Here is a 21,250-nt window from a genome sequence, read left to right as displayed (position 1 = left end):
TACATCTGGCAGAGTGCTCCAGCTTATTGATGAGGAATAAACACACACCTGCCCCCAACACCCTCCACCATTTCAGCTTTTACGCCACATCTTTTGTTCACAGTAAAAAGGCAGAAAGAGGTTGTGTAAAGAAGGATTCAACAAAGGTGTATGGTGTGGTGGCCTTCATTAGTCTGGGAATTAAATTCCAAGAGCCATGAAATAATGTTGCTATTCTATAAAACCCTGGTTGGACCACACTTGGAATACTGTGTTCAGTTCTGGTCGCCTCGTTAAAGGAAGAATGCGGAAGCTTTAGAGGGGATACAGAGGAGATATACCGGGATACCACCTGGACTAAAAGACCTGTCTTATGAGGAAAGGTTGAGTGAGTTAGGACTTTTCCTTTTGGATGAGATGAGACTTGATAGAGGTGAATGATAAGAGCCATACGTAGATAGAGTGGAGAACCAGCACCTTTTTTCCAGTGTGGCAATGGCTAATAAGAGAGGACATACTTTTAAGGTGATTATAAGAATGTATAGGGGGATGTTAGAGGTAGGTTTTTTTTACAGAGGGAGTGGTAAGTGTATCATGGAACACATAGCCAGAAGTGGTGGCAGAGGCAGATCCCTTAGAGATATTTAAGATCTTTGGATTGGCATATGGCTGAAAGAAAAATGGAGGGCTATGGAGAAGGGAAGGGTAAGATTGACCTTGGGTGTTGGTTAAAGTGTTGGCACAACATTGTCGGCTGAATGACCTGTACCCTGCTGTACTGTTCTATGTCCTACATTCTATTCAGAATTTAGTGGATGTTGTTTGGGCTGTGGTAGAAACAGCAGCACGCTCAGCAAGTTTGATTTAACTGTTTTTAGAAAGATAATGTCTGCATTTGCTGAATGATCACTACAGGCTGGAGCTCTTCTGATCTTCTTCCTCCGGAAGTAACAGCCTGAAGGTCAAATAAACTTGGAGTAAAAGAGAATAAAAACATGCTGTTATTACTGGATCCATAAATGTGTGAATGGAATTATTCATTGTTTCCATGATAGAAAGTAAAGACTGGAGGACACTTGTGACATTGGTGCTGCAATCATCCTTCACACTGACAGGACTGCCAATCCATCGAGCATTTTGTTGTGCATTGCTATCAGTTCCTGTGGGCTTCCCCATGAAGTACTCACACAGGTCCTTCAAGGCAAAATATGTGACCTCATCTTCCAGGCATCTGGCATCTAGATTCTTATAACCAGTCCTGGCTGCTTATTGACTCTATGAGCAAATTTTACCTCTAAACTAAACTCTATATCATGTGTTGACTAATAGCGGCTTCCACTGTGGAGAGAATGGTCTTTTCTATGGAATAAGGTGGAACAACCGTATCTGTAATCATTAACTAATGCTTCTTATTACAATGCATCACCTTATGTGGCAGTAGAGAGAAAATTGCTAATAAGTATCATGCACTGCATTCAGATGATAAATCTTTGATGGTAGTATGTGTAAGGTACGAGAAGTGAATGCAAACGTTGCAGTGATGCTAATTCAATGAAGTTCAGAACCAGAATCAGAATTATTATCACTGACAATATGAAAATAGTAGCTTTGTAGCAACAGTATAGTACAAATCATAAACATCTATGAATTGCAAAATTAAATAAATAGTGCAAGAAAAACATGGAATAGCAATAGCATAGACCATCCAGAAATCTGATAGAAGAAGGGAAGAAGCTGTTCCTTAAAACATTGAATGTAGGTGTTCCGGTAACTGTATCTCTTCCTTGATGGCAGTAAAGAGAATAGGGCATATCCTGGACAGTGAGGGTCCTTAATGATGATGGCGCTTGCTTGAGGTGTTATCTCTTGAAGATCTTGTTGACGATGGGGACGATTGAGTCTGTGATGGAGCTGTCTGAGTCTAATATCCTCTGCAACCTCTTCTGACCCTATGCATTGGAGCCTCCTTAGAGAGCTATGAGGCAACCAATCAAAATGCTCTATACCATACATCTATAGAAATTTACAAGATTCCTTGGTGACATACCAAATCTTCTCAAATTCCTAATGAGGTGGAGACAACTGCTATGCCTTCTTGATTGCATCAGTAAACAGGAACCAAGACAGATCCTCTGAGATATTGGCAGGCAAGAACTTTATGCTGCTTAACTTTGCATACTGACTACTCAATGAGGACTGGTGTGCATTGTCCCAACTTTCCCATCATAAAGTCCATAATCTGTTCCTTCAGCTTGTTGACACTGAGCTTGAGATGGTTGCTGTGACACCACTCAACCAGCCAACCTATCATGCAATAAGTTGCACTGGAGATTGTAAGTTCAGAACAATTAGAAATTATGGTCAGATGAATGATGGAGGTGAATGGAGCATAGATATTGAATTGATGGAATATGGCATTGGAGAATACATCCACTAACCAAGACTGCTCAGGTGAGGTCATTTAACATCATGTGCACTGCATCTAGGATTTTATACTTGATCTCTGCCTGCTGTGAGAGCTGCCTGCTCCCTCTGCTTTAGCAGAGCCCATTTGTAGGGTCTCCTTTGCAGGCATGAAACATTTTTGGCAGCAGGACATCTCATCTCTTCTCCACTTCCTTCACATAGCATCAAAAAACTGCGGAACTCTACCTTCCCGTTGTTTTGCAATGTTGCAAATTTGCAAGTTCAGATTGAACTCTGAGCCATCTTCCCCACTGGTTGCAAAACCACAATGCTCCTACCTAAGCAAAAAAAGAGGAACAGGAGTAGGCCATCTGGCCCGTCGAGCCTGCTCTGCCATTCAATAAGATCATAGCTGATCTGGCCATGGACTCATCTCCACCTACCTGCCTTTTCCCCATAACCTTTAATTCCCCTACTATGCAAAGATCTATCCAACCTTGTCTTAAATATATTTACTGAGATAGCTTCCACTGCTTCAAAGAGGTCCAGGCTGCTTTAGCTGGCTTGGACACTCAAAGAACTAGTCTACATGGAGGTAGTTAGCCACAAAGCTGCACATTTACTGCTACTGCGCTGAGCAGTCTTTTAATTGAAGAGGCACCCATTTTGGGGGGTTATCCAGTTTGGTTACCCAGCCATGTATTCGTATTTCAAAGAGTTAATTGAAAATGTGCCAGGAAGCCTCTGATCTTTTGTGGTCATCCATAGAGGCGTATTCATAAACATCTGGTCTGCAGTGTTGTCTGACCACTTACCTTGGCTGCAAAGCTCCATTGAGAATATGGCTTTTATTAGACAATCTGTTAAAGAGGTGCTATGCATTGAGTCTTACATTCCATCATGGATGTATTCTGGATACCTTTTTTCCATATATGGAAATTTGTCTTATCTATATTAACCAGCTTACAGTGAGGAACTCTGCATTCAGATAAATTTCTGGCTGTGTTGAAGAAATTCTTTCATCAAGGGCCTGGAAAGCGACAAAATAACAAGCTACACACATAAAAGTTGCTGGTGAACGCAGCAGGCCAGGCAGCATCTATAGGAAGAGGTACCGTCGACGTTTCGGGCCAAGACCCTTCTCAGGACTAACTGAAAGAAGAGGTAGGAAGAGATTTGAAAGTGGGAGGGGGAGGGGGAGATCCAAAATGATAGGAGAAGACAGGAGGGGGAGGGATAAAGCTAAGAGCTGGAAAGTTGATTGGCAAAAGGGATAAGAGAGGATCATGGGATGGGAGGGCTAGGGAGAAAGAAAGGGGGGGGGAATCCCAGAGGATGTGCAAGGAGTACAGTGAGAGGGACAGAGGGAGAAAAAGAGAGAGAGAAAAAAAATGTGTGTATATATATATATATATATATAATAAATAAATAATAGATGGGCAACGAAGGGGAAGTGAGGAATTAACGGAAGTTAGAGAAGTCAATGTTCATGCCATTAGGTTGGAGGCTACCCAGATGGAATATAAGGTGTTGTTCCTCCAACCTGAGTTTGGCTTCATCTTGACAGTAGAGGAGGCTGAGGTTAGACATATCAGAATAGGAATGGGACATGGAATTAAAATGTGTGGCCACTGGGAGATCCTGCTTTCTCCGGCAGACAGAGTGTAGGTGTTCAGCGAAATGGTCTCCCAGCCTGCGTCAGGTCTCACCAATATATAGAAGGCCGCATCGGGAGCACCGGATGCAGTATATCACCCCAGCCGACTCACAGGTGAAGTGTCGTCTCACCTGGAAGGACTGTCTGGGGCCCTGAATGTTGGTAAGGGAGGAAGTGTAAGGGCATGTGTAGCACTTGTTCCGCTTACAAGGATAAGTGCTGGGAGGGAGATCAGTGGGGATGGATGGGGGGGACGAATGGACAAGGGAGTCGCGTAGGGAGTGATCCCTGCGGAAAGCGGGGGGGGAGGGAAAGATGTGCTTAGTAGTGGGATCCCGTCGGAGGTGGCGGAAGTTACGGAGAATTATATGTTGGACCCGGAGGGTGGTGGGGTGGTAGGTGAGGACAAGGGGAACTCTATTCCTAGTGGGGTGGCGGGAGGATGGAGTGAGAGCAGATGTACGTGAAATGGGGGAGATGCGTTTGAGCGCAGAGTTGATGGTGGAGGAAGGGAAGCCCCTTTCTTTAAAAAAGGATGACATCTCCCTCGTCCTAGAATGAAAAGCCTCATCCTGAGAGCAGATGCGGCGGAGACGGAGGAATTGCGAGAAGGGGATGGAATTTTTGCAAGAGTCAGGGTGAGAAGAGGAATAGTCCAGATAGCTGTGAGAGTCAGTAGGCTTATAGAAGACATCAGTGGATAAGCTGTCTCCAGATACAGAGACAGAAAGATCTAGAAAGGGGAGGGAGGTGTCGGAAATGGACCAGGTAAACTTGAGGGCAGGGTGAAAGTTGGAGGCAAAGTTAATAAAGTCAAAGAGCTCAGCATGCGTGCAGGAAGCAGCGCCAATGCAGTTGTCGATGTAGCGAAGGAAAAGTGGGGGACAGATACCAGTATGGGCTTGGAACATGGATTGTTCCACAAAGCCAACAAAAAGGCAGGCATAGCTAGGACCCATACGGGTGCCCATAGCTACACCTTTAGTTTGGAGGATGTGGGAGGAGCCAAAGGAGAAATTATTAAGAGTAAGGACTAATTCCGCTAGAAGAGCAGAGTGGTGGTAGAGGGGAACTGGTTAGGTCTGGAATCCAAAAAGAAGCGGAGAGCTTTGAGACCTTCCTGGTGGGGGATGGAAGTATATAGGGACTGAACATCCATGGTGAAAATAAAGCAGTGGGGGCCAGGGAACTTAAAATCATTGAAAAAATTCGGAGCGTGAGAAGTGTCATGAACATAGGTGGAAATGGATTGAACAAGGCAGGATAAAACAGTGTCGAGGTATACAGAAATGAGTTCGGTGGGGCAGGAGCAAGCTGAGACAATGGGTCTACCTGGACAGGCAGGTTTGTGGATCTTGGGTAGGGGGTAGAAACGGGAAGTGCGAGGTGTGGGAACTATAAGGTTGGTAGCAGTGGATGGGAGATCCCCTGAGCGGATAAAGTTAGTGATGGTGTGGGAGACAATGGCTTGGTGCTCCTTAGTGGGGTCATGATCGAGGGGTAAATAAGAGGAGGTATCCGCGAGTTGACGCTGTGCCTTGGCAAGGTAGAGATCAGTACGCCAGACTACAACAGCACCCCCCTTATCGGCCCTCCAACCTGTTGGCATGAACATTGACTTCTCTAACTTCCATTAATACCCCACCTTCCCTTCATACCCCATTCTTTCTTTCTTTCTTTCTTTCTTTCTTTATTATTATTATTATTACTATTATTATATTTTTTCTCTCTTTTTCTCCCTCTGTCCCTCTCACTATACTCCTTGTACATCCTTTGGGATTACCCCCTCCCCCTTTCTTTCTCCCTAGGCATCCCGTCCCATGATCCTCTCATATCCCTTTTGCCAATCAACTGTCCAGCTCTTAGCTTTATCCCTCCCCCTCCTGTCTTCTCCTATCATTTCAGATCTCCCTCTCCCCTTCCCACTTTCAAATCTTCTTACTATCTCTTCTTTCAGTTAGTCCTGAGGAAGGGTCTCGGCCCGAAACGTTGACTGTACCGCTTCCTATAGATGCTGCCTGGCCTGCTGCGTTCACCAGCAATTTTTATGTGTGTTGCTTGAAATTCCAGCATCTGCAGATTTCCTCCTGTTTGCGTTTTTAAATAACAAGCTACCTTTAATTGTAAATGACTTAGTGGGTCAATGAGTTAGCAAGCAAATCTGATTCAAAGGAGCTGAGAAAAAAACATTAGTATACGCCTAGTTGAGGAGATGCATTTTAAGAATAATATAGTGTTTTTTACAGACTTCCAGGTCTTCAGGCCTCCGCAGTTTAAGAGATCGGTGCAAGTGAGGAGATTTATTATCATGTTTGTGGAAAAGCTCTTGAATAAGGAATGCTGTCATCAGATGGAATAAATTGGAAAGCTGCCTCTCATAACAACTGTGCATCAATACGCCCAACTAAACCACTGAAGTAACCAGGCATACTCTGGATTTCCAGCTTCTGCAAAATCTGTTGGGTTTATACTGGGGAAGGTGCAAGTCCAAGCATCTGCCTCATCAACACCTAAGTCAGCAGAATTCTAGACAAAATGGCATGCATTCACATGCAACGACATTTAATTCTCTCTCTAAACAGACACTTTGGAGGAGCAAACTATTGAAAGTGAAAAGTACATGCATTTCTACACATGGAGACAATCAGTACAAAGATTCAGTACCTTATGCGAATAGGTTGAGTGAACTTGTTTTTTTTTCTCCCTGGAGCGACGAAGGATGAGAGGTGACCTGATGGAGGTGTATAAGACGAGAGGCTTTGATCGTGTGGATAGCCAAAGGCTTTTTCCCAGGGCTGAAATGGCTAACACAAGGGAGCATAGTTTTAAGGTGCTTGTAAATAGGTACTGAGGGGATGTCAAGGGTAATTTTTTCACACCTGGAGTAGTGGGTGCGTGGAAGGCACTGCTGGCGGCAGTGGTGCAAGCAGATACGATAGGGTCTTTTAAGAGACTCTTAGATAGGTACATGGGGCTTAGAAAAATAGAGGGTTATGCAGTAGGGAAATTCTATTTAGTTTCTCGAGTAGGTTACATGGTCAGCACAACATTGTGGGCCAAAGGGCCTGTAATGTGCTGTAGATTTCTATATTCTATGTTCTAATTACCTAAACAAAAATACAGAGCAAACATTAAATTACATAATTTAAGTTGCAATCTGTCCTTCAAGAGCTGGTGGAAAGGAAAAGAAAGAATATGACTGTATTTATTCTTGTCCCTGATTTTTTACTGATTTTAATGTCTTCCTCTGATGACATATGGGACTAAAGGAGGACTAGCTCCTTATTGTTGGCTATTTCTGGCGCTTAAGTTGATGTACTGTGTATTACTTTCCATGATGTTTTGTTAGTGACTAGTTGATCATATTCTGCAGGGGATTTTGCTGCTTGCAAATCCCCTCATGGGAAACATCCCATCAACAGGTATCAGTGGTTCTCAACCTTTTTTCGGCTTGTGGCTCACTTGTGACTTTCATTTACCTCTGTGACCTCCAACCGCCATAGTCTCTGTTAGTTACCAAAACCATTTTTGGTCAACTGCACTAATTTTTCTAATATACAGTTAATATTTATGTTTTAACAGGTTTTAGGCATTATTATATGTTAACTATAATGTTACAGGTATATATGAAATATAAAACTATTTCAAACGTCTGAATAGGATGTGTTATTTTATAATATATATAATATTCTTCCAAGCAGTAATGAAAAAGTGCTTTATAATCTTACTTCGGATATCAAATTAAGGGGAATTAAGGGTTGTGGGGAAAAGGCAGGAAGGTGGAGATGAGTCCATGGCCTGATCAGCCATGATCTTATAGAATGGCAGAGCAGGCTGGGCAGGCCAGATGGCTCACTCAATGCTCCTATTTCTTAGGTTCTCATCTAGTGAGATCCTTGCAACTGGTGCAAGTCCGCAAGTTTTTTTTTGAGTATCTTGGTGAAAGATAATCAAAGATCAACTCTTTTCACAACATTAGAATGGTTGCCAGCTTTTGACTGCAAGGGAAGAGTTTGACTAAAATCATATTCAACTAGATAAGAGGTGGGGAATCCAATTAAAAACAACTATGTTTTGTCCTAGAGCTGTGGAAACTTATTTTGAATATCACCAGTTATGCTGACATTTTGCTTGCTGCCTTTGAGTTTTGCTTGAGTTGTTATATTCAAGCAATAAGACCCGCTAGCCAGTGGTGTCAACATCCTTCACATTCACCCCAGATGGATCCACCATCCAATCTGGAATATGCGTCTCCAGCAGGACTCCGACCTAAAATTCCGTATCAGTGAGCAGTTGTTTCAAATGATCAAGATAGACAATCAGATCGTCATCTTGCAATTCTATTTTAAGAGTAGCCAGTGAAGGAAATTATATAAGTTCACGACATTGCCACTAAAAAGTTTGTTTTTCCAAGGAAAACGGTAATCACCTCTTTGCATTATGAGATTGCAATTTTTAGTAAATTCAGTCTTTAAAAATATATTTGACAGTAAAATATGTCAGACAATTTGTTCTGCAAGCTGCTTATCACTTTGAAATACTACAATACTATCAAGAGAAGCGAATTGAACTTCCTTTCAAAATATGACAGATAGCAGGGATTTAATGGAAGTTGTAGTGGTAGATAGTAATGTGGTGGTAGATTTCATGCGCTCTCGCATCTCTGCAGTTTAGCCGTTTCTGGCAGATGACCCCATTGCAGTAACTGCAGCCTTCACACCGCGTTGCGTGAGTATTAGAACACGCACGGGTCAGTGGAAGGCAAACAGAACCAGCCTCCTGCTGTGTACTCGTTGAGCTGCCTTGCTGCAGACAGCCCCGCTTAACCTACAGTTTGTGATTTGCGGGTGTTTGTGGAGCGGGGCTCAGCGGGCCGCCCTGAGGGTTTAAACGGTGATTTGTGCGTGGTCAAGCCGTAGCAGAGATAAAACACCCTGCACTCCCAAAACAAACATGCTCAACTGTTTTGTTGTCTCAGTTGCATCATCTAGCATATTTCCCATTCATTTATCCAATTAAGTTACATATATCCATTCATATATTTTAGTAATATTTCATTTTAGTAAACTTATCATGGCCCATGAAGAAACTCCAATGGCTCCTAGTTTCTTTTTTTTTACTTGTGGCCCCTACGAAATCCGGCATGGCCCCGGTTGAGAACCATTATTTTAGATAAAGAGGCGCATTCAATTCGAAGAAAAGAACTCCTCCACTTCTGAATTCAGTATGCCTTCGATTGTAACAATCCGAAGCAATCAGCAACTTCCCCGCCACTGACTGATTGGTAATCCACATTACAACTCCCGAATGTGAGCGCGGACGAAATCCCCTTCACGCTGACGGCGAGTCATTCCGGACCTCATACCGCGATAGAAGTTGACTTGAATTGTTTCATTACAGAGCTTTCAACGGCCAAGATGGTTGTGGAAAATGAGGGGTACTCTTAATGAGTTTTCTCAAACGCCAACCTGCTTACATTTAATGAACAGACGATATATTAAATGCGACAGCTGGAATTCGAGTGTAATGTAAGCTATCTGGAAATGCAAATATTGTAAATTCAGACTTACGTATCAATTAGACTGAGCTGCATCATCCGTGCAGGGTCAATGAGCATCAACTTTCCAGAACTTTAGCCCATTTGGGATTATTACAATGCTCTTTACGTTGGACCATTATGGTCCTGTGATTCATTTTTTTATATATATGGAAAAAGTTGCAGCTAAATGGTAGACATAAGGATAACCTATGTTTATAACAGCCCTCATTTGAATCACTGAGATTTCACCCTCAGTAAAAGTTGTTTAGCAGCTCGGATTTTTTTTGCTCCAGATTCCAGCATCAACAGTCTTCCTTGGTTCTTGTTTTCAAATCATCCCTATCATAGGAATCTATCCCCACTCAGTTATCATCTTCCAGCACAGGAATTTCAAACACGGTTCCCGATTGGGCGAAGCCAGCCTATATTATCGAGGACACACTCAACGGAAGGAAAGGTCATCTACCGCGCAAGTTAAAAACTATTTATTTCCAGTCGGGACAATTTTATACGGAAGAGATGTATTGTAAACCTGTTTTTTTTAATTTGTGCAAAAAAATCTGAAACTGTTTGTGGACAGGATGTAAACGGGCGGTATGCATAAATCACGCCGTAAGGTTTCATTGACACAAAGTATCACCTATTTAAAAACACCACATTCAAAAGTATATTCTACTTCTGTACATTTAGTCCACTTCAGTGCAACGTGAGAAAAACCAAATTCAGGTTAATTGCTGGAGTATCTTGTTCTCTTCAGATTACTCTCAATTACCTTGTTGCAATTTTTGCCTCCACTTGACTCACAATAAAGGCAGTGGAACAGCTAATTGTTTTTTTTTGCTTCAGGGTTTATGCGTCATCTCTGACGTTACATGCTTAGAACCAAAGTCTGGAGGAAACTAGAAGCGTGCACAAATTGGGTTCTAAATCGCACAACCAGTTTTGCTCATTACTTATGGAAATCAAGAATTGCAGAAAAGTTAACACCGAGTGCTTCAAACGGAACACGCATATTAGGAGATAAAAAAAGAAACGTTCATCAGAATTAATATCATTATACCAAGGCACAGAATGTGTCCACTTTACGCTCGTTAATATGGTATCGTTTCCGAAATGTTGCTACCTTCTCTGGAAGCAGGTTTAAATGGTGGTTTTAAAAATCTGTACAATCAAAGGGTCATTTTCTCTTTACGTTCTATCCCCGCCACAGTATAAAGCGCGCAGACCTGATAAGTTTCAGGAGGTTCCGTTTACACTTAATGCAGTTGTGTGATAGATGTATAACTGCAAGTGTGTTCTGATGTGATCCGGTAATGTTCAAGTACCCGTCAAAAACAAAACGATTTCCAAGGTTTGGAAATCTGAAACCCAGCGAATACAGAGGTTTTCATAGACAGATGGGGATCCGACTTCTGTGTTTGCCATTCGCCGACTGACAGGCTGTTCCTTTCCATAATTCCCCTCAGAATTTTACATCTGTAATTGTTCCTATACAATAAAACGTCTTATACTGGGGAAACCAAGTAGTTCAGTTATACATGGACCTAAATATTAAAATGCAAACATAATACCTTGCTTGATTTTAGAGCTAAGGACAGAAGAATCAAACGCGGAATTGGGTTTGTGCACCCCCTGACGATTAGACCAATGCTGGTGTTCTGCCTTTAACGTCTTCCCAACCAGTCGCCATACACACTGAATCTCCTATCCATCGATCTCAACCTTCAGTGTGCACACTCCTCTCAGGGAGAAACTTGCAAAAAAATTACCAACTCTCTTTGGAAAGAGGTAGCTGCATCCCACCCCCCCCCCCCCAATTCTGAATACCAAGCCTTCTTCACGAGACCAGACCCCCGAGTACCGGCGTCAATTCGATTGTCCCTCCTGCAGCATGCATTTCACCGCTCGGAGTTGACCACAGTCCGATAATATCGGCGCGATATCCCACCATATTTGACTCGTTTACCCATTGTCACCCTGACCTGCTAATTACAAGCGCCATCACTTAAATAAGACCGCCAAAGTTCAGTAGAAGTGAGCGTGTAAAAAGAAATCCAACCCTGATGATATACTTGAAATTCTAAAAGAGAATTTCTGAATGAAATGGCGCAAGCTTGTATTCGGGATAGTCTTCATGACTGTGGTTCTATTATGTGACTTCGCATGATTTGTCAGACTGAAGCGGGCATTCCACAGATAACCCCGCTTTGAGGACTTCGTGCGCTGATAAAAGGAAAGAAAGCCGCGGAATGGATCAATCAACAGATCGAAGAATTGCGGGAATTCTAAGAGAGGCAAGGAATCTGTTACAAAAGCCGGCATTTGTCTCTCTTTTTAAAAATGTTTTTGTTCCCTGCTACCTACTGTACAGGGACTGGTCAGTATAAATTATGTATGCCCTGTCCAGCTGCACTTGTGCATTCAAGAGCTATCTCCACGGCTAGAGCTGTAACATTAGCACGAAAAACAGCTCAAGCAATGTAAGCAGCACGCCATTTACTTCCTAACCAATAAAACTGGTGGGATGTCTCTGCACACACCATGCCACTGGACAGAAGTTTGATAGGTTTTGTTTCATTTCAGCAACGATGCGTATTCTTGAATTTATCTGACTCGAACGCGTTCTGTAAAGATTTCCGAAATAATTTAATTGCTGTTTGTCACTACGTAAACTAGGAGAGAGAAATATTTGCAAATTTGGAAGGAACAGTTCCGTTAGAAAGCGATAGTTTATCACAGAAAAAACATTAAGCCGAACAAGTCCCGTGCCATAATTTCCGCCCTTCCAATAGAATCTGTTTTGATAATCCTACTTTTAACCTAATAGTAATTTTAAAATTACTATCAGAGTCTTGGCATTAGCGTACGTGCGTGGTGTTCAGACTTTGCTCGAACGGAAAGAGATTCTGAAGTGAAAACATGTTTTCTTTTTTCTCCCTTTGCTTTTTTAAAAATCTGACAATAGATTGTATGCACTTTTTCGGGGTGTGTGGAGAGTTGGCAAGATGCTAGTAACTTCTACATCTGTTTGTGGAGTGTATCCTAACTAATCCAATTAGATTTTGCTGAACATATGTCTTTGTTTTAGCATGCCGTTCTGCATTTTTTTTAGGACCTCGCTTATAACACACCTCTTTGGCTAATTTTTAGTCAGTGGTTCAAATTTTCTCTGACATGATGTTGGTTTTGTCCAATTATAAACATATAAACCATATTAAGATCCATCCGACTCCAAAGTGTTGTAACTAAATTCAATAGTTAATTGGACAACACAAATTAAATAGAACCAAACAGCTACTTTATTTTAAAACAGGTTGAAATTATTTCTTTCGCAGAAATAGCAACAACCATAACTTATTCTTATCTAATGTTCATTGGGCGGGGGGGGGGGTGCGTTTGCAAAGTTTATAAGGTTCTTTGGCAAAGCCTATTTATTATAAGTGACCTCATAAAGAAATGAAAGGTTTATGTTTTTGTCTTGCTATTCCTAAAACAATCATCTGGACGTTGATTTGCTCTTAAACCCGATGAAAAAAAGCACAGTTGCCGTCCTGCCTCCTGTTCCCGGGTCTGCTCACTTAGGTTTTCCAGTTGTAGCTCTCTTGCGCCACTATTGGAGGAAGCTGATAACTGCGACAAGCCGCAGCAGACAATGTCAGCGACTGTAGTTTGTAAAATGGGGTCAAGAAAAGAAGAGCTTGCGGCACTCCTTTCAACCCTTTCGCTAGCCGGACACAAGAAGTATTCAACGGCATCGGCCAGATCCAACTGCGCCCAGAGGGCGCAAAAGAACAAACGCACTATCAAATACGAGCCAAGTGCAAGGGTTCCCTTGTTTACCTGGAACTGAAAGAGATATAATTTATGTACTGCAAAATGTGCCCCATTGAGCCAGTTAAGTTTAGGCCAAATGTACTTCTCAGTAATAAGCACAGCGTGCTAATTATAAATGGATTAATTGGAGTGTTGGACAAGAGTAGAGCAGGTAAGAGTATGATGTTGGTATTTGTTAAAGAACTGAAATGGGTTGGATTAACCCTGTAACCACCGGGAGTTTGCACGTAATGATGACTCAGAATTCCGTAGAAGTCCGGGAATTCCGGGAGTGAAAACACGCAGGGAAACAAACGAAAGTGCAAAGAAACGAGAGAGAAAAAAAATAAAAGTATGGGAACACTGGCTGCACCGGTCATTGACATTTAGTAATGCGATCCGGGACCCATTGTTCACTTCAAAAGAAATTGCCCCTGAAATAATCCGCGTTTTAAAGATTCCGAGTGTGTGTACAAGTTTGAAGATGATGGATATTCAAGCGATCTTATGTCTCACGTGCAAGCCTAAAGCACTTTCATTAATTGAAACATATTCCAAATCGTTATTCTCGCCGGCCATAATTAGAGCAACTCAGATAGCTCCGAGTGACGAGCGAAAACTTTGTCTGGTAGATCGGAACTGAAAGGCTGATTTTTTTCCCGGTGTAAATCGTTGGTTAAACAAGTCTCCAATTTCCATTTGTTAATTGATGCAATTACGCATTGCTCGTAATGGGCACGCCGGTCTCAAGGCAGCCATCAATCACCCACCATTGACCTGTCAAAGCCGTACATTTATTTCTTTGGGGACCATTTCTGGCTCTAATAGAGAAAAATGGATACATCATCATCATTAATTAGTGACTGGCCCTTTGGCCACGGATCGGACGGTTGGAGAGTGAGGCAGTCGGCTTCAGGACACCCAAAGGCTCCATACCATTTTTCTGATTATTAACTGTCGTCTATTGGATGAGGTCAAACCACTGTCTCTCCTGGGTCCTGAACACCTCCCTCGCCAGTTTCGTGTCAGCTTGCGCTTTAATTTATTGCATCTCTACTCTGATTTTCATTTTGCTTAACGCTGTTAGAACTTTGATTCAGTTCGCTGAGGAAGGAACAGAAGAATGTGCTGCGATCTGTCACGAAACAAATCAATTAAGACGAAAAGTGTCAAAATTATGATCTCAAAGAAAACGGATTGTGGCCCAGGTTCTGCAGCAGAACATAAACTGAACCAAGGCACGGGCTGGGCTGTATACACTGAGTCCCACTCAAATCAATATTGATGTTTTATAAAGAGAGTGGCAATATGAATCTGGATGCATAGATATGAGATTGAGAGTAATTAAAAATCTCAGCCTCGTGTTTAACTACATGAAAACGCTGTATTTGAGCACGTGACAATTTGATATCGTAGAAATGTATTCTAAGTGGTTTCATTATATTTCAATGAACATGAAGTAAGTGATGTCCAGACAATTTCCTTTATGCTGAATTAAGCAAGGAAGTATCTCTTAATGCGTGCGGTAGTACATGATGCAGTAGTTGAAGAGTGCAGCAAGCTTTCAGATCATCTAAACATTGTTGTGGCGGTGACCTTTAAATTTCTCGATATTTTCTAACGTTGCAAAGTGACATAAAAAGCTTCCAACTACTTCTCCATCCATCGATGTACATCACAAAGCAACTTGAAAACATTAGAAACAAGTGTTGAATGAACCTAAGAATATTAGATGTTAAATATGATTGGCAAAGACATTATTATATCCTTTCTGTCATGTCGATTCGGGATTAATGTGACGTCACTTTGATACTCTTCCATGGATGAACGCTAAAGAACTATAGACCAGCAAATAATACAACTGGCAGACTCTATATCTGGAAGGACTTCCGTTATGTCTTTTAACCCTCTTCAGCTAAATATAATCGATAATTTTGCCTTGAGATGAGTACCGATAAGCTTTGAATGCCAGTTTACGGCGCTTTGCGATTTCCAAGTGGAATCATTTATTATTAAGCTAAAGACCATGCGGGCAATTTTCTCTAGAAGGTGCATTTTGAAGTAGGTTTGGTTATAATCAATCAGAAAGATATATTGCTTATGGTAACAAAAGGAGCAACGATGTCGTTCTCTCAGTTTGGATACCCTTACAATACCACTTCACAGGTAAGGATGGCCATCAATTAGCATTCGTTTAACCCAGACTCTGCGCTACTCTCTATTCTTTTTACGCATTGACATTTTTGGAGACTGTTTCACTTTCAATCTATAATGCGTTTTCCCATACCCCCTTTATATAGTCGTCTTTTTCACCACGCTGCATTATTTATCCTGTGCTTGTCTTGAATAAACCATTTGTCTTGATACGCACAATATACTCTGTAACGGACGGTTATTCGGCTGATGTTTACCGCCACTTTTGACTTATGATTCACCTGGAATTACTTCCACCTATTTCCGTATAGTTACACGTTTAACCATTCTCTGTCCATATTGATGCCTTACTACTTTAACTTGCATGGTATTGGTCACATAATTTCCTCCAGTCGGATATTTCAGCCCTCTGCGTTTCTTACTAATATGTTCATACTTTGTGTTTGTAGTTTTATATACACCGTCATTCCTCTAAACCAGTCCAAATGCATCTAACTGCATTATCTCACTATTATTTACCTATTTGCACAGCGCAAAAATGATTCCATAATTCCCTGCATATTTCCCAAACGATCGTGTGCCTTTAAATACTTTTATCTTCCGCCTAAACAGGAATATCAGGGCATTCTGTATTTGTTTAAGTACTAAATAATTTACACATTTTATTGTCACGATTCCACTGTATGGCGTTGCTTTGTAAACTCCTGATTCCTGTTGTACCTTCACTCTGGTGGAGTCCCACTTTATTCTGCTTTTGTCATCTATTTTGAATGCAGCTGGCTTCAAGGCATTTCGGTTGCTGCATGCATCTGTGCATTTTTCTCCTCATTGCAATGTGTGATCTGCTGATTCGTGTTCGGAGTGAAATGTCGGTTGCTCCTTTCATGCTTTCTTCGTCCAGTTCTTCGTGTCAGCGAGTCCCAGCACGGCGTGTTGTGAACCAGGCTCCAGACCTGTATCCGAAGGCTCCGCTGGCCCGGCCCAGACTGCCATTTGCTGTCCCAACTATGATAACAGACTGCTGGCCAACGCCAGGACCGAGATCAACGCAGCTGCCGCGGCGCTGGGCATGTACGGCAGCTCCCCTTACGCAACCGCAGCTAGCCAGAGCTATGGGAACTACCTTACATACAGTACTGATGCTTCAGCTTTCTACTCTTCACTGGTGAGTTGCGGCCGTGGGGAACACCAGCCCGTTTTCCATCACTATTCCTTTGTAGCGTGTGATATACCGAAGCCTCCCACGTTTGAACAATGGTAAAAACTTTTGACTATTTCGTGTGTTCTGCTCTACCTCCACCCCTTTCAGAATTCTCAGTACGAAATTAAAGATAGCACTGGGAGCTTGCACTCGGGAATTGCTCCGACAGCTACTTACTATCCGTATGAACACTCCTTGGGACACTACCAATACGACAGGTGAGCCCTTAGAGCAAGACCAATAATGTAAATAACACACAGTTCAAAACAAAATAGAAGCTGCATTTAGTGTCCATGATGAAATGGAGTTAAATATGTTGGTTTTGCCATATCCTTCCTCCAGATAACGGTTTCATCTGACTTTTTAGATGCGGCTCCGTTGACTTCAGCGGCACCACACGGCGCAAGAATGCGACCCGAGAGACCACCAGCACCCTGAAGACTTGGCTGTACGAACACAGGAAAAACCCTTACCCCACCAAAGGCGAGAAGATCATGCTGGCCATCATCACGAAAATGACCCTGACCCAAGTGTCCACCTGGTTTGCGAACGCCAGGAGGAGGTTGAAGAAGGAAAATAAAATGACCTGGTCACCCAGAAACAAAGGAGGGGATGACAAGAAAGAGGAGAGTGCCAGAAGGGACAGAGAGGAACATGGAACGGACAACATGGAAAACGGTGGGACTTCACCCATATTTACAGACAATGTAGTACATCCGCTGGCATAACATGCAACTACTCAAAGCACGCAGACTGCCACTCGATGTTTAATTAAATGTAATTACCTTGTAAATAATTTGGACGGGGGGGGGGAGGGAACAACTGAACCAAAATGTAAAGTTGAAAAGAGTTTCAGAATCGTAGCAAAATGAGCAAAAGATTCATCCCTGACAAACTCATATATAATTCGTAACGGACTATAGAGTAAAGTTTATTCAGACTATTCTTAAAATTGTGTTTGAAAGTAAATGAAAGCAACGTAGATTAAAATTGTAGAGAAAAAATATTTTAATGTGTTCACAGACGAGAAAGAATACAGAGAAAGCAAAGAGCTGAGGCTGAGCGATCTGGAAGATGATGAGTCAGAAAAACTGGAAAGTGACCATGAAAAGGCACCAAGTGAAATCAGACCGCGGAGAGGCTTGATCGAGACTGAGGGCAATGACTGCAATGTATCTCCTTCAAACAACCAGCGCACTTCCTGTTCCAAAAACTGCTCTACCCTCGAGTCCGACTTTCTAGATACGATAACGAATAAGCCATCTGTTTCTGTCGCAAGCAACAGCCTCCCGCAGCGCTTCGGGACAGCGGAGAAGCCGAGGATTTGGTCCCTGGCGCACACGGCAGCCTCCAATTGTCTGGTGGGTTGTCAGAACGGCCAGAGCCGGACTGCGAGGTACTGCGCGGAGGTGAGGCCATCCCAGGGCATGGTGAACCAAGTCGATGATATAATTTCCCTCGGAGACTCTTCACAAGCCGCCCGCATTCTGAGAACTTCTACATTCAACCTACAAACGCTTGTAGCGGCTGGTCAATTGCACTGCGCTTCCTACCCTGCGCTAGACAACTGCCAGTATACATCAGGGACTGAAGGTACTTTCACGTTGACTTCTCTCCGGCTGGCTCCCAAAATGTTTCTAATGGCAATAAATGCAACTGAAAGACGGTATAGCAATCACCAATCACCCCCACCCCACCCTCATTTCAATTCAGGGCGCTATGTGTTGTTTTCAAGATGTAACTGTAGGTATCTCTTAATTACACCAAACATTCAGTTAACAGTTAACCCTCGTGACGTGGATGCCCTTGAAGTGTGCAACAGTAAAAGCTAAATATCAAGGAAGAAAATTTTTCACAGGGCATCACCTAGCGTTATCTTTGTACAACCTTTGCCCCAGAGTGGGAAAAAGAACATTCTGGAAGAGTTTTCACGAAAACGCAGGGAAGTTCTCCAGTCGCTGTCAAACCTGCTGAGTATTTGCAGCAAATTCCACCCCCATTTTCTCAGGTTAAGCAGAGGTGGCGTAGAGAAAAATAAGGCTTAATACATTTAAGCCTGATATCCTTTGGTGACGATCTTTCCACCCTTCCCGCTTTAAAATTTATATCAGCCGCAGTATTTTGCTAATTTTGGGATGCATTCATCAAAAGCTTAGTGATGTAACGATATGGCCGAATTGGCCAATTAAGTGGTTACTTAGTGTTGATAATTAGGTATGAACGTTTGTAAAACATACGGTATTTTTCAGGATTTTTAAGAAATGTGAAATCTGATTTGGGGGCAACAGATATTACGGAAACGTGTCTACTGCGCCAGGAGGAGAGAGTGAGAGCGGCCTTCAGACCTGTGCTGAAGAGGTGAGGTAAGTAAGTGACAGTTTCCGCGCTCCACCAAATTCCACCCCCACCCCCACCCCCACCCCGCCTCCACCAAGTTCATCGGTGTTCAACCATGTGACGCTCTCTCGGAAAAGACACAATATCCATGTAAAAATTACAAAATGAACCAAGCAAGAGGCCCAAATCCCGCTCAGCTCCTTTGAGCTTGAAAGTTGCATCCTAGCGCTGGTTACAATTGTTTGAGGAAGAGCTGCGGGTCATTGGATACCCAATGTGTCCAAAGCAGGATCTGCCGTTTGTCTCGAGCTATATTTCTATTTGCATAAGTGGCTAGTGTAATCAGTGAACTCTATTCTTTTGATGTATTTGCAGAATACGATTATTTTCTTGTAATTTCCGCAGAAGATTCAAGGACTAGTCATTTACTGTATGTTTAACTTTGTCATTTTCTCTCTAAAACAAAACAGGTTCGGTTAGTGCCGTGCGATATAACCGAGGGCAATCCCGCGCAGCTCCTTCACTTTATGCACTGGTGATCCGACAATACACTGGAAATAAAACAGGATGTGTGTTCGTTTTGAGCACTGGCATTGACTTTCAAACAGACTCAACCAACGGTCAATGACTTCGTTTGCCAAAATCCGAAACGTCACTTCCAACGTTTGTCCCTGCACGAAGTTATTCCACATACTTGAAAAAAATACATATTTAAGATTCAGGGGATGCACTCGAGCTGTTGTGATACAGAAGCCTTCTAATGATTATGAAACCACTTGACACCCGGTCACACGTTGTTTTTGCTGTTTTATAAAGTTTAAAGTGCACCCATTGCCCCCGATGTGGTCTATTTTGATTGACCCACTATTGCGTTTAACGCAGACTCACCTTGTTTACTTCAGAAAATACACCCCGCCCACTTTGTTTTATTTGTTCTGTGAAATGCCATTAAAATACAGTTATACTATTTAATAATAACTGTGAAAACTGCAGATTCGCGGTGACCTACTTAAAACGGAGGTACGTTTATTAATTAAGTTAACCATATAAGTTGCTGAAGCGTAAAAATAAATATTTTGTTCCTGTAAAAGACGGTTCCAGAACTCAAAATAAAAGGAGTCTGAAAATCTATTGATCTTGAAATGTCTGATATCTGCTATGTGAGGAAAGAGTACATTCACGTAAGATTTCTTTAGTTTATCCTTTAACATAGTCAACAGCTATGAAAAATTCCAGCACCAAATGAAAACTATATTAAATTATTTGACTGACATAAAAGTTTAAAATAACAATTCCCAACGTTTTTTTTAGTTGTCGAACACTACTAATTGGGGAACTGTGCGACATGTAATTCATAGCAGGTGAAAGTTCAACGAACCGCCATCGACCACTTTGCATATGAGAAGCAAACCGACAAATTTATCCATTGTTTGCCATTAATTAGGACTGACTGCTTTGCTCGTACACTCTTCCTCAGAATAGAGGAGGCGGGGTACAATCAGGAGAATTCCGTTTTGTAGAATGTAAAGAAAGTTGCGTTGTAAGGCACACGCGTGCGCTTATTATAATATTTTGTAAAGGTTGCCTGATACAATTTGTAACAGTTAAAGAACAAGTGTTTCATTCAAAATTTGCTAATCATGTGTTGTAAAATATAACACAAAATCAATACAATATGATAAATTATATAAATTCATGCTTATATAACCTATCTGTGAAAATTATCCTCTTCACCTAAAGCTGGGGTGCTTTACAATCAAACACTACAGGAAGCTCACAACTTCCAAATCCAGCCACGTCGCTGTCACTTATAATTACATAAAATCGTGATGTTTCAGGAGTCATTGTCTAAAATCTCCCCTAGTTTCAGATGTTCATTTTACGAAGATATATTCGCAACTATATAAAAAAAACAGACTTGAATAATGCACAAGGAACAAAACCTAATCCACTTCTCAATAAAAGAGTGTGTCTAAATCACAAGAGAACATTCAAAATAAATAATGTAACGTGTCGTAGCATCATAGTATATTATTCTGGCCCTTCATTTTCCTGCAGCTTTGCCTGCATTATGTACAGTATTACTAAGTTTCAGGTTTATACAGTGAACTTGCAGCGATCCGTTGAGCAAGGTGGAAATTACTTATTGATGTTTTGCGAAATA

General features: G+C 42.0%; 1 protein-coding gene across 1 annotated transcript; it reads left to right on the top strand.

Moving 5' to 3' along the window:
• Window positions 1-15,422: 15,422 nt before the first annotated feature.
• On the top strand, window positions 15,423-20,100 carry irx6a (iroquois homeobox 6a). Its single transcript, XM_063067437.1, has 7 exons — window positions 15,423-15,560; window positions 16,450-16,713; window positions 16,858-16,967; window positions 17,117-17,427; window positions 17,773-18,342; window positions 18,999-19,112; window positions 19,557-20,100. The coding sequence occupies exons 1-6, from the start codon at window positions 15,495-15,497 to the stop codon at window positions 19,109-19,111; spliced, it is 1,434 nt and encodes a 477-aa protein (XP_062923507.1). The 5' UTR covers window positions 15,423-15,494; the 3' UTR covers window position 19,112; window positions 19,557-20,100.
• Window positions 20,101-21,250: the final 1,150 nt, after the last annotated feature.

The sequence above is a fragment of the Mobula hypostoma genome, chromosome 14 (genome assembly GCF_963921235.1).
Source record: "Mobula hypostoma chromosome 14, sMobHyp1.1, whole genome shotgun sequence".
Taxonomy (NCBI): domain Eukaryota; kingdom Metazoa; phylum Chordata; class Chondrichthyes; order Myliobatiformes; family Myliobatidae; genus Mobula; species Mobula hypostoma.
Note: the sequence above shows the minus strand (reverse complement) of the source record. Positions and strands in the feature narration are given on the sequence as shown.